This window comes from Leuciscus leuciscus, assembly GCF_965113295.1.
Source record: "Leuciscus leuciscus genome assembly, chromosome: 20".
NCBI classification, from domain to species: Eukaryota; Metazoa; Chordata; class Actinopteri; order Cypriniformes; family Leuciscidae; genus Leuciscus; species Leuciscus leuciscus.
The window spans coordinates 20,060,524-20,074,809 of NC_138744.1; the positions used below are offsets into that span (position 1 = coordinate 20,060,524).

The following is a 14,286-nucleotide window of genomic DNA, read 5'->3' on the forward strand; positions in this document are numbered from 1 at the left end:
CTCTCTAACAAGAAAAAATGTAGGATTTTGTCCATTGGAAATTGATTGGATGGTTTGTGGTTTGCTATTGCTATGATCTCGTGTGATGGACATGGTGACTTTAAACATTCCAGCAGCTCACTGACGCAAAGTCTGACAGTGTTTTTAAAAAAGATGTGACAAGATCCTCTTGTCATTATTGTCAAGCAGCTCAGTTCTGGTACATCATCTTTTAACACACTTCCTGTGAAATGTTATGGTTAATCTCACAAACCACAACGTTCATTTTTCTCACGACAAAAGTACAATATAGTGCAAAAAATAACATGAAGCTAGGAGAACAAAAAAACACTGTGGTTGTTGGTGCGATCACTAGAGCAAAAACACATTCAGCAACACAAAATGAAACATCTGAGACTGATATTTTATTTCAAATATTTGCATCCTCAAAATAAAAGTTTGTTTATCTATCAAGACTTCTTGTTTAGAAAATGGTGAATATGTTTATGGTTTTATGGGGGGGCAGTTATTATATTATTATAATAATTTACACTCATAGTAGATCATTCATCTATAAATAAATACATCCATATAAATGTTCCAGTTTATCTACTGGACACTGCTAACCTGAAAACGTATTGTTACCTTTTTGCACCAAGCATCATTTTAGCCTCTTGATCAATATTTTATTTGTATTTATTCTTTGGACATGGTGTGCAAATAGGTCACAGGTTTGGTGTTTGGCTTCATGTCTTGTTTTTTGGGCCCAACTCAAGCACTCTGTTAACATAGGAAAACTTTGAAGTCATTGTTGACATGGACTTTGACGTTGTCCTCCATCACTTTGAACATATGAAGGTTCACTGACAAGAAGAGGACACTAGCACTCTTTAGACATCAAACATGACTGAGAGAGCGACCAGCATAAAGCATTTTGTTGTGTGGAGTGCATTACCATTGGCTGTCACATTCATCCTCTAAATAATGAGACCCCCTTACTGCTCATCCTGAGACGGCATTAATGTCTAAAACATTTCAAATCACTTTCTCCACCATTTTTAACAAGCATGTCCAAGCATCTAAACGTCTAAAATCTGTGCTTGCTTGGGGGTCCGAAAAAGATTTTGATTCTCCTTATCTAAGATGTTTGGAGGACAAAAATTGAATAACAATAGCTTGAAAAATGGAAACTTTTATGAAAACATAACATGTAGGTTTAGAAAGACAAAAGTTTCATAGGTAAATGATAAAGAAAGATAACCCGATTTTCCTTTTTAGGTGAACTATCCCTTTAAATTTTAAGCACTATTTCTTTAATTTTCTCTTTTTGACAAGAAACTGAGTAGGAGACAAATAAAGAAAAATAGTTAAAGAACTAGATTTTATCGTGAAGAAGTGCATTTGGTCTATTTGGAAATGAGACTGTCCTAACCACAACCTATAAACCCACTTGTCAAAGCCACACACTTGATCATATTCAAGAATAGGTCTAAGGATGATGAGTGAATTTATTGAAAGGCCATCAAGAAAATGTGCAATATGCACAATTGCACACATTCATTCTTATGCCTAATATGCTGAAAACGGCTCTAGTTGAGCCGTTTGCACCTCTGTATATTACTGTTGGTCGTTTAACATTTCAATCGTATCACAGTTGTCAACAATTAAATGTTTAGCTACTTACTTACATCTTACACCTCATATTTTGACCAATAAAAAAGAAGTTTCATGCTGTAATTCACACTTTGCTTCTGTAAAAAGTAACAGTAATGCCCACCTATTTTGATTTGATTGCCCATCTCAGTCACTCTGGCATAAACTATGTTTCCATCCACCTATTTTTATGCCAATGTTGGGATAAAAACCACTGGATGCAATTGGGAAGTTGAGCATAAATTCAAAAAATGCGCATAAAAAAACGTATGCACTCATTTGAGGAAATGCCCAAGTCAAAGTGTGTCATCAAAATGGTTGGGTACAATGACATCCCAGAACTGTCACACACGATTGTATTCCCAAACATCGGGCATCCACCTCAAACGCAAGATAAATTGACAGCGTCCATTTCTTTTTTGTCTACGTGCTGTCTTAATGCGCAAATTGTATTATGGATATTTTGCGCCAACTTTCCAGGAAGTGACGATTTTGTTTGTAATCGAAAATAATGTTTTAATCGTTTTATGCGATATTCTAATTTTGCGCATAAGTTCGAAGCTTTGGATGGAAACAGCTATTAACAAACGCTGATCAGCTCATGAGAAATACAAAATAAATGATTTCCCCAAAGTATTCATACTTCCCAATGTTGAATTCAGTTTAAAACCATTTAAAACCATTTGCTATAATATGTATTAAAATATTCTGTAATGTTTTAAACATTTATTTATTGGACTTTGACCTCTGATAAAGTAATGCTTCAAGTTTGCAAACTTCCTGTGGTCAATATATTGAATGCATTAGAAGCAGTACCTGTTTTCTGGGTCAGGGACAGTCATACTGCGGGTGATGTAGCACATTTTGAGGGGGATGTATCTGCGGTCACCCTGTAAGGACAGTGAGGGGGGGCTGGGGATATCGAAGTGAGGGCTGCCGAGACGAGGGGACTCAGGAGGCGGGGTCTCCCAGCCAATCTCAGACACCGGTGAGCCTTTTTTCACATATGGCGTCGCTTCCCGCATGTATTTCACTAGAACAAAAAAGAAATGTGTCAGTTGAGGGTCGTGACATTATTACTGTATGTTGTTCGCACATTCTCTTCTTCTAAGCTTCTTTTATAAAAAACAAAACAGTATCGATAGACGCACATACCTAAAAAAAATCAACACAAAACAGCTCTGCGAGTTAATTTTCCATCACGTGTGCACTGGGCCTTAGCCAGTCAGAAACGAAAGCAGGAAACCCCTACGCAAACCACTTCACTCCCACAGCTGTCCTGAGTGAGGAAATCAATTCACCGCATATTTGCATACTATTCTATTGCATTTCTAGACGATTGCTGCTGGCTTTATGACAGGGCAATGAACTTGAGGCTGAAGCATCTGCACATGAACGTGCTGATAACCGAATTACAACTGCCATGCTTCTCAGGTGAATGTCACGCTGAGGGCCAATTATTCCCATTCCATATGACAGCTTAATCTTTACAGGAAGCAGTTGACCATGTGAGCACAGGGCTATTTCACAATAATAGTGGCATTTCACAATTACCCATAAAAGAGACAAATGGGCTGTTTGGCTATTTGGCATGACATCAATTTGGTTAAAACATAGTCATTCTGAATGCCTGAGGGCAACATACAGTTGCATAATCCATAAATGCTTCTCTCTGCAAAAACTTTTGCCCATATATGCTGCAGTGTGCCAAGTAAACAATCCCTAACTGCAGGACCAAGTAATAAAAGATCAACAGAATGATTTATGACGAGAAAACATAAAAAAATTCACTATGCTAGTAGACACTTTTCAAAAACAGGGTACACTTTAGTGACCCATTACTTTTTAAATGACTAAAGACACAAACCCTAAAAAACAGTGTTAATGTTGTAAAATGTATCAATTATGAAACTAATTAAACTTCAGTTGTAAAGGCCCGTTCACACCACCGACCTTAAAGGTACAATATGCAAGAATTTTTGCCGCTAGAGGGCGCTACATTCCAAACAACAACAACGGCGTAGCTTGATGACGATGTGAAGGAGCGTGGAATGATGGGAACTGTCGTTTTAAACTCCACCGTGGATGTAAATCAGTCATACGGGAATCGAAAAATCATGTTCATGGATGAGGCTAAGTTCTATTTTTATAAATGTTGCGTTTAATGACATGCTTTTTGTGGCGAGGGGGGCGTGGTTCAGCGCGGTCTGTGATGGGAGAGAAAAGAGACGAGCAAGTAGGTCAAGTGCAAATGCACCTGTGTCTTATTGCAGTGATCGGCGTGGAGAGACTGCTTATAAGCCGCGCTGGAACGAGAGAGAGACTGGGGAGAAAATTGGACGCAGAGGAAGAAAACCGGTGGATCCGAGCTCTCATTTTTGAACTGTTTTGTGCCGTCGCCACAGTGAATGCGCGTTGTGCGCAGCTTTTGTTTGTTTTGCTTTATTTTAATAAAGTACGAGTCCCAGTCACGACGACGCGTCTTCTTCCTTCCTGACTCTTAAACCTCATCACACTTTTATTTCATTAAAATGAATTAACCGCAAGAAAAGTAAGGTTTAATACTTCATAGATGTTACTGTATTTGTTGAATTCATTGTTGTGATAACGCTGCGCAGTTTTACATGTTCTAAACAATTGTTGTAAAAGTACATTCGAACATGCCCACATCATTTGCCAAAATACTGATTAATCTTTATGTATAACACATGCTATGTTTATTTACATGGCCATAAACACCAGACGTGATAAACAATGTCAATAAACTAAACACAAATCTAAAGCAATAATACTTTCCTTACATAAACATAACTATTACCGAATGCTACATTTGGAAAATATAAAATTAAGCATGCTTTGTCGACAGAACCAGCAGCAATCGGTAAAGAATAATTGTGTACCATAACGACTGCAAGAAACAAGCTAAAGTTTGTAGCTTGATAGACGCTACAACTAGGCCTACAACTTCCGCATTTGTCCAGGACTCCACGCAGTACGAGCGGAAACCGAGGGTGACGCGGATATGACGCAATTGACTGGCGACTCCCAGCTCCCCCCTGCTCTAACGCCCCGTTTCCTTGGTTAAAATCGCAATTTTCTCACGATTTAAAAATAGTTGGAAACATTTGGGATATTGTAAGTAATCAACTTAACAAAATATATAACACTGGCCTTGAGATTTTGGGATATTTTAATGCAAAATTCTTACATATTGTACCTTTAAAGCAGCTCTAAAAAAGATAATAGTGTTATTATGCAGCTCAATTTATTTATTCAGTGTTGTTTCAATTCACTTCAATAACTGTCAATGTTGCAAAACAAATGATTGCTTTATAGTATTGCATTATTGCAAAACTCATATAACACAAATAGAAAAGAAAACAACATATAACATTTAGTTTGTACCTCCTTTGGTACCTTTCTCTGACCATTTGTTGGAAACTTCAAGTATTGAGTTTGTGTATTTGAACATTTTTTATTGTCTGGAATGCATCCAATCACTGTTTGTCTAAAAATGTATCCTGAATTTGGGATAAGAAGCTTTCTCTATTGTGTGCTATTGCTCAAGTAACACACACACACACACATAAGTGAAGAGAAGACAATAACATACATTTTCTATCTGCCTCCAACTATACTCATGCGTTATCATGACCTTTAGTTTACAAGTTAAAACAGGAAACACAACTTGCAAAGCTGGTGTCACTAAGGCTAAACGCCTAAACAAAAATCCCTGTCTTTACAACTTCAGACTGATAAGATTAAGAACAAAACAAAGCAAGATAACTATCTACAATTCTACATAATCCATAAACTCCATCTAAATGCCGAGGCACAGAAGTGAGAAGTTCTGAATGCTACTGCCAAAGTCTCACATGTAACTGTGTACTTCACGGTCAAGGATTCTTCTGTCAGCTCTTGCATAAAACATTACAACTCAGAACTTTAGAGTCCACCACACAGCAGGTGGAACTCTATTCACAGGGCTAAAAGCTTCTGTGGTCCTTTATCCTCAAGGACAAGCTAAGAGACTAGCTACAAACACAAACTTATGAAAAGATTTTCTATGTTCTACAAAGGCAAAGGGATAACTTTGTGCTAAAACAGTTAGTTATATCTTATCTTTGCTTATTTACTTAATCATGTCACTTCAGTGGCAGGCAAAAGATGTTATGCAAATCTCCTTGACGTTTTGTCACAAAAATAACTTTCTGAAAATTCCTTTAAAGCCACAATATGTAACTTTTTTGCTTTAAAAATAGCAAAAATCACTATATCTATGTTATATATATTTTTTTTTAGTTGTGTACTTACATTATCCCGACTGTTTCCAACAACTTTCAAACCAGGAGAAATTTGTAATTTAATTCGAGAAACGTCCCGTTTCTTTATTTCCGTTTTGTCGCCGTCAATGGCGTCATATCCGCGTTGTCCCTAGTTTCCGCTCGTACTGCCATGGCAACCAGAGCTATGAACCAGAGCCCTCTGATAGTAACCAAAGCGACTGACGGTAGTTCGCAATGTCTATTTGCACGCTGTTGTTGTTTCGTTCAAACATTATGGACCATGGCAAGCAGACTTTGGATACAAAAGGAGAACTAAACCGAGAATCAATATCAGCGCGGTGTTTTCGAGATGCCTAGAGCTCCCATAGACAGTATATAAACGAGAGCTCCACGTCCAAGACTTCGACCGCTTCTACATGTACTTTATTAAACAGGTGAGCACATTTACATAAAACTAATCAATGTTATATAGCTCAACATGATGAAATGTTAGAATATGATCTGTATGTTATTCTAATGTTGATCTAGCTAGCTTACTGCTAGTCTCATACAGACAAACTAACACATACATTTCAACACATTCAAATGCAGTTTAGTGTGATAGTGTAATGTTAGACCAAGTGAAACAACGCTGAGTTACCTCACAAGTTTAATTTGTCTAATAAACTGACCTGTGACTATGAGTAGTAATTCTGCACTCGCGTGTAACGTTAGTTCAGTAGAATGAAATGTCCATATCGCGTCGCGTGTGGAGCTGATAGCTGTCTCTTAGCAATCCCGAACTGCTTCATATCACAGTCATGATAAAAGCAGTCATCCATAAACATTATTAGATCCATAGATTAGATCGGTCGGCTTGACGTTGACGACAAGATCCATAATTCTTAGCAAATGTTGCGTCATCAAAATACGCCTTTGTTATTGTAAATAGGTTAGCGACCCCTAGTGGCGAAAAATTCCATACTGTACGTTTAAAAAAAAGTTGTTGTTTTTTCTATCCAAGCACTGTTATGAGCCTGTTCATTTTTTCCTGTGCTAGGTAGTTTTTGTGTTACCCAGCCAGGTTAGGGGCTGGGTCAATCTCACTGATGGTAGAAACAATACACACCTCCACACCCTCCCATAGATATGTATACGTAGATGCCTCATTCGACTGCTCCAGACATGTCGGCGCGAGCGTCATCTTGGAACGCTCAGCGTATCGTCACTCTCTTAGTGATGGGAAGTTCGGGTCATTTTTTTACTGACTCGGATCTTTGAGTCTCCTTCAGAAAAATAAACTAATCTTTTTTCCAAGTCATTTCGTTCACTTCAGCAGAATATAATAAAAAATGTGACATGTTAATAGCCAAATTCCAACTTACGCAAACTCTCGAAGAAGAGTTTAATTCTCAAAGAAATGGGATAACCTTTCACAGGTGAGTATGTGTTGGTTTGTGTTTATGTACAGTATATGTATTGTGGTTATTACTATGGTACTTTTTAATATGGATGCACCGGAATGAAAATTCAAGTCCAAAACTGAAATTTTTGCTTTTTCATTGGAAATGGATAACAGAGAATTGCTGATTACACTTGAATTAAAATGTTAGCCTACATGAAATTATTATTAAAAAAATTCTGTATTTAGAACCAAATGAATCCCAAATAAAATACATATCCTGGAAACACGTGGTTGTGTAGTGTATTTTACAAAATTTTACAGGATTTACTGGTAGGTTAAAATATTAACCCATGTACGAGGTAAAAAAAATAAGGTAGTATTACTGTACAAATGAACTACCATAAATCAACCCATTATGCTGAGTTAAATGAACAAACCAACATGCTAGAATAACCCATGGCTGGGTTTGTTCATATTTGACCTATAAGTGGGTTGCAAAACAACCCAAATTGGGTTACTTTTGACCCCACATAAAAAAAAAAGAGCAAAATGTGAATTATGAAAATTAGCAATGAGAAATGGTGAAGTGTTTATGGTTGACTGCCTTCAACATGCGCTATTTAATCTATGTTTTATTGAAAAACAGTCCATGACAGATCCATTTTTCTGGAACATTCACACTTGGGAGTGGACGTTAATTGCTCTCATTATGATGTGCACACAAAAGAGAATGTTAAATGTGCATCAGCTGAGAGCACCAACAATGAGAATTTAAATAGGAACCTCAGTTTCATGACCACAGCACCACTGAAATATCAAAAATCTGTCCATAAATTCAAATGAGTATCTATTCACTTACTCACTTTCAAAACCTCGTCAATGCAGTTACGCCACTGTGGATGAAGCATGAATAATTTTGCTGTCAGGGTGATGCCAAAAAGATTTCTGAAAGGGTTTGTTCTGTCATAATTTTCTCACCCTCATGTCGTTTCAAACCTGTGAAACTTTTGTTCATCTTCCGAACACAAATGAACAACTTTTTGATGAAATCTGAGAGATTTCTGTCCCTCAATTGACAGGCCACGCAACTACCACTTCGATGAATAAACATTCATCAACTCACACATTTTTGAAGCACTTAAGTGGTAGTTGCATAGCTGTCTAGATCTCAGATGTCATAAAAAATATCTTCATTTGTGTTCCGATTCCGAAGATAAACAAATTTCTTACGGGTCATACGGGACGACATGAGGGTGAGTAAATGATGACAGAAATTTCATTTTTGGTTGAACTAATGTTTAAAGTCTCTTATGCTCACCAAGGCTGCATTCATTTGATCACAAATACAGTAATATTGTGAAATATTATTATAATTTAAAATAAATGTTTTCTATTTTAATACATTTTAAAAAATGTTGCAGTTTTCAGTGTCATGTGATCCTTCAGAAATCATTCTAATATGATGACGTAGAGAAGAGAAGAGAACGAGAAGAGTTATCTTGATTAACGATTATGAGGGCACATGAATCAAAAATAATAATGATGTGCACGGATACATCTTTTATAATAAATACTGCAATAGTCCATAAAAAAATATATATATATTTGTCCATTTTGATTTCATGTTGACTTTAAGAAACATTTCTTATCATTAACAATAAAACTTAACCGAAACAGTAAGATATTTTTAGGGTTTTTTTGAACAGCAGTGAACATGGTCAGTAATAAAAGGGTTTCAACCACTATATAGCCTAACCATTAATCCCAAGTCATTTAATTTTTTTTTATTATATTCTATACAAATACCCAACAAAATACAAATAAACAGCAATATTCACTACATATATTAAAAAAATACATGAAGAGACTTGACAAAATCAGATTTCCGTGAATCAGAGTTTTGAATTGAATCACTGAAATTCTGTGGCGATGTTGGTTATTTTACATCGGCAGCAAAATCATTGCAATTAGTAATATTGCATAACATGATCACATAACGTTGATCACACAACGTAAAGTTGGTTGTTCAGAAGAGAACAGCTGGGCTCGAATGCCAGTATTAAACCTAAATGTCTTCTGCTCCAGGTGGTTTGTGCATTTAAAACATGAGATCAATGTTACATGAAACCAGTTATTCTAGTCTCGTGGCTGCTGTTCAAATATCTATAGTTTACCATGTGGAGTTTACTTTATTTGAGAATATACATTCCTTTGTCTCCTGACCTTTGTTGAAGAGAATGTTGGGAATTGAAAGAACTGGCCAAGTTGCATTACAAACATCAGGTTGGATCAAGGAAATGATATTGCTGTGGATGATTAGAACTTGCATTTCCCTTAACCATTAACTAACTGGGCAACAAGTACTGAAGTAAACGACAGAATGACTGAGCTTGCATGTACCGCAGATGTGTTGTCCCTGCTCCCAGTGTCTACTGCATGCTTTGAGGATGAGGTCATGTGACTTGTGAGAGTGGTCTTCACTACACGTTTCCCTCCCTCTGTAATAGACTAGCCCTCATTCCAATCCCCGTCTCATTCTCTCTCACTTTATCATTTATTTACAATTCTGAATAAGTGAGTGAATGAGAAAGAACAGAAAGCATGTGGCACATTCCAGGAATGATTTATTCGTACCTTTGGCTTATGCATCTATCTTAGTTAAGATTACTAAAAACGTTTGCAGAGTCATGCTGTCACACTTTGCACTAGTAATATCGAGACTGTGCTTTGAGTTCCAGAGTGTTTCATTTTCCCTATTTCTTTGTCAAGGCTTCAACAGCGAGTCTTCGCTTACGACTGTAATTGGGTGTTTTTAGAGAACAGTGATTCTAGTTTAAAGCATATCGAAGAATGCAGATGCTAAATTCCATTTTTTCTTCAAAACATTCTTGGCCTACAGTACAATTATTTCTCTGCCGTTATTTTCAGTGCAATGTTGTGTTGTAGAACACTCGTCTGAACACATTTACATGAGGACAGCTTTTGTGCGCTATGTTTATCTAGGTTTTAAAAAATTAGATGCTTTGTTCAAAGAGGAAGAAATAGGCCCTTTTTGACTTCAATTGGCAAATTGCTAATTTGAGGCATGAAGTTTGGATGCATAGTGATTCAAAAAAGACTAAAAGTAATTTTACTTGTCATAACTTAGAGAATTGGGTTTTTTTTGTGCAGACAGGTAGCTATCAACTTGTCAAATGCCTTGAGACTTTACTTATTTTTTTGTATCATCCAGAGACCTTGACTTCAATATGACTAGCTCTGTAATTTTGCCAAAGACATTGACTTGTCCCCCATGACAAATGTGTTTCTCAAGAATATATAGCCTATAGACAAAGAAGGGCATCGGGGAATATGTTAAAAGACTACGGTGTTGATTGATAGAGTGGTGACAAAGTAAAAAACAACTTTGGTGTAGTAATGTAAGAGTACAAGGATGTGCAAATATATCTGGCAAGAAACATTAAATTTAATTATTCAAAGAAGCCAAATCCCAAGGACAGGACAAAGGAATCATGGGCTTTGATTTGACATGCAAAACTCACTCGCTTGTGCAAATAGTGAGCTTTATGGACAACTGGTTGATATATTGGATGCTCTGTTCACTGAAATCGTCTTGCATTTTTCTAAACTACTGTACTTAATTGACCTACGAATATGGTAACACTAGTTGGAAGTTCTGTTTTAAATCAGAATTTCTGTTTGAAGATTTGCAATGAATCTAACTAGTGAAATGTTTCATCACTTTTTTTAAAGTGTACTGATGATAACATGAGTGCTCCTCAGGAACCAAATTCTCCTTTTCTGCTTAAAAAAAAGAAAAAAAGAATTTAAAATTAGTCTTTGGAATATAATTAAAATGTAATTGTCATGTATGCACCCTCCTGTTGTTCTTTCTTTCATGGAATACTAAAGATGTTACCTAGATGGTGACTATAGGGGGTTTCAAGCTCCAAAATTGACAACAAAAAAAGAACCAAAAAAAAGGCAATACCATAGAGCGCCAAATATCAAGTCTTTTGAAGTCGTATGAGAGATTTGTGTTTTGAACAGGACAAAATTTTATTTATTATTAACTGAAAATCCTGGCATTTGCCATTGCTCTCAAATCGTATTCATGTTATTTGAATGCATGCACATATTCAAATGTGGTGCACCAGTATTGGTTCTGTGACACATGAGAGCCAATGAAGTTTAAAAGGATAGTTCACTCAAGTTGTTCTAAACTTGTATGAGTTTCTTTGTTGAAAGACCAAAACAGTTGCTGGCCCCTATTGACTTTCATAGTATGAAAAAAAAAAAAAAGTACTATAGAAGCCAATGGGCACCAGAAACTGTTTGGTTGACACAAATTCTTTTGTGTTCTACAGAACAAAGAAACGTATACGTTTAGAACAACTTGAGGGTGAGTAAATGATGACAGAAGTACACTATCCCTTTCTTTTCATTAACATCAAACCCAGCATTACACAACTTGATGTGTCATATTTCACATCCCCTGGTCACTATTCACTATCACCCTATGAGAAAAAGCCAGCAAAACACTTCGGCGAATTTGTATAAATTCATAATATCTCATTTGTAAATTTTCCATACAATTTGCTTACGCCCTCCTGAGGGTTAGTTTAGGTGTGGACCTTCAAGCATAGTTTTTTCTAAAAGCGTACATTTATGAATTCATACGAAATCACCAATTCATAAAATAGTTAGGCTACATTTTCTCATGAGTTCGAGTTGAAAAAAGTAGCGTCAATCAATACTCTGCTAAACTTCCATGGAGGACACAAAGTCATATAATACTGGAATAATATGAGGGAGAGTAAATGATGACAGAATTTCCAATATTATTTTATCCTGCTACAAACTTGGATACCAATATCTGCCCATCATTGCCTGAACCTCAATCTGACATGACGCCAAAGGCAGATCAATTCTGAAGAATGAGGATATGACAACATTTTTAGCACATCTGTGTTCACTTAGTCACAGACATCAGGTGGGGAGCAGCAAAGTCACTGAACAAGCCTGGCCAAATATAGATGTGTAATCTTGGTATCAGTTGCATGAATCAGCTTGAAAGAAACACATTTAAATGTTTAATTTCCAAAGTAATCTGGCAGAGTTACTTTCTGTCATGCAAGCCTGTATGGAAATAAAATAATGCCAAATGTTTTTAAAACAAAAAAGCCTGTTGATTTGCACTACTTGAAAAAAATATGTAGCCTATTGCATTAACCATGCTTGCATTTTAATGCATTGTATTTTTAGGGCTTGCATTGTTATGGGCTGAAATTCAGAAAGAATGGTTGAATATTTAAGCTGTGAATATTTCAATTCAAAACATTTCAAACACATTTTCATTATTAAAAAAATCCATTATTTACATTTACATTTATCTGACGCTTCTATCCAAAGCGACTTTCAATTGCTATATATATGTCAGAGGTCGCACGCCTCTGGAGCAACTAGGGGTTAAGTGTCTTGCTCAGGGACACATTGGTGTCTCACAGTGGATTCGAACCCGGGTCTCTCACACCATAGGCATGTGTCTTATCCATTGCGCCACTACCATTATCCATATTCACCTTTCATATTTCACTTCCAAAATATTCAAACTGTTTAAAAATATATTTAATATATACATTTTCGGTCCATTTTCTTTCGCTTTGCAAATTCGCTTCCACAAATTCAGTGGCTCAAATTCGACAGTAAATTCAATGTTGACATCCAGGAACTGCAGGAAAAGCAGTAGATTACCGAGCATACTCTCCATCTGCTGTTAGTCCACCTCACCAGCAGCGGGTGCAAAAGCGCGTGTTGTTGACGAAGACCAGAGCAACAGTTAGAGCAAGCCATTCATTCATAAAAACTCATTTACCGCAATTGAGCATGCATAGGTTGTATTTTTAAACAATTTGAATATTTTGGATAATTTCATTTTTAATAATGAAAATGTGTTTGAAATGTTTTGAATTGAAATATGCACAGCTTAAATATTCAGCCATGTTGAATTTCAGCCCATAAAAATGCAAGCCCTAAAAATGCAATGCATTAAAATGCAAGCATGGTTAATGCAATGCCTTTTTTTTTTTTTTTCAAGTAGTGCAATTCAACAGGCTTTTTTGTTTCAAAAACATTTGGCATTATTTTACTTCCATAAGCCTGTCAAACTTTTATGGTGATTCAACAGGGAAAATGCCGAAATCAAAACATTCTTCTCCATGGCTGATTGCCCTGTTTAACTGATTTACAGAAAGTGACTAATCTGACCCTCAGGTCAGTGTACAGGAAAATCCTTGAATATCATAAAAAAAATACAGTACAGTGCTGGTATGGGGTTAAAGTCTTGTGTAGCAGTCTAGCAGAGAACAGCTAATATGACTGATAGTGTAAGAGCATTTTCATACATTCCCCCATGACACTAACAATATACTCTGTGACCGGGATTTCAAAATGTACACGTCACAAATACAGAATACTGATTACAACAGGATGCATTCTTACAATGGCATCTTTTACAGGATAAATACAATACATTTGCTTGAATTGGTGCACTTACTGTAAAGTCTCCTTTATTTTGATCTCAATAACAATAAATATTTTGTAAGCGGCAATCAAGAGATAAATTAGTTTTTTTTTTTTTTTTAAAGAGAGAGATATGCATTTTGGTATTTTGCACATGGTTTGAAATGGTACATCCTTTTTTCCACTGTATGTCGTGTACCAGGTATTTTCAGTCTAACTGCTGTTGCTCACGTATATCTAACCACATTTCCTATGACCCTCAGCTGTATTGTGAAAATCATCAACATGACTGAGCAGAATGAAAGTTATGAATGTCCCTCTGAAATCTGTGCTTTTATGACGCAGTCAGAGGGAATATCATAGCTTTGTCACTCTCAAGGGTGCTTTCATCCTCAACGTACAACACTGGAGGGCACAGCAAACACGTCCATCACTCCAGCAATAACCCAGACAGCAACATAG

The 14,286-nt window shown here is 36.4% G+C and overlaps 1 protein-coding gene across 1 annotated transcript in view; it reads right to left on the reverse strand.

The window, feature by feature from the left end:
• The window catches only part of sntb1 (syntrophin, basic 1), a 33,177-nt gene that overhangs the window by 17,698 nt on the left and 1,193 nt on the right, over window positions 1-14,286 (reverse strand). The window contains exon 2 of the mRNA XM_082150001.1: window positions 2,449-2,665. Coding sequence (XP_082006127.1) covers window positions 2,449-2,665 — 217 coding nt within the window. The remainder of the gene's footprint in view (window positions 1-2,448; window positions 2,666-14,286) is intronic.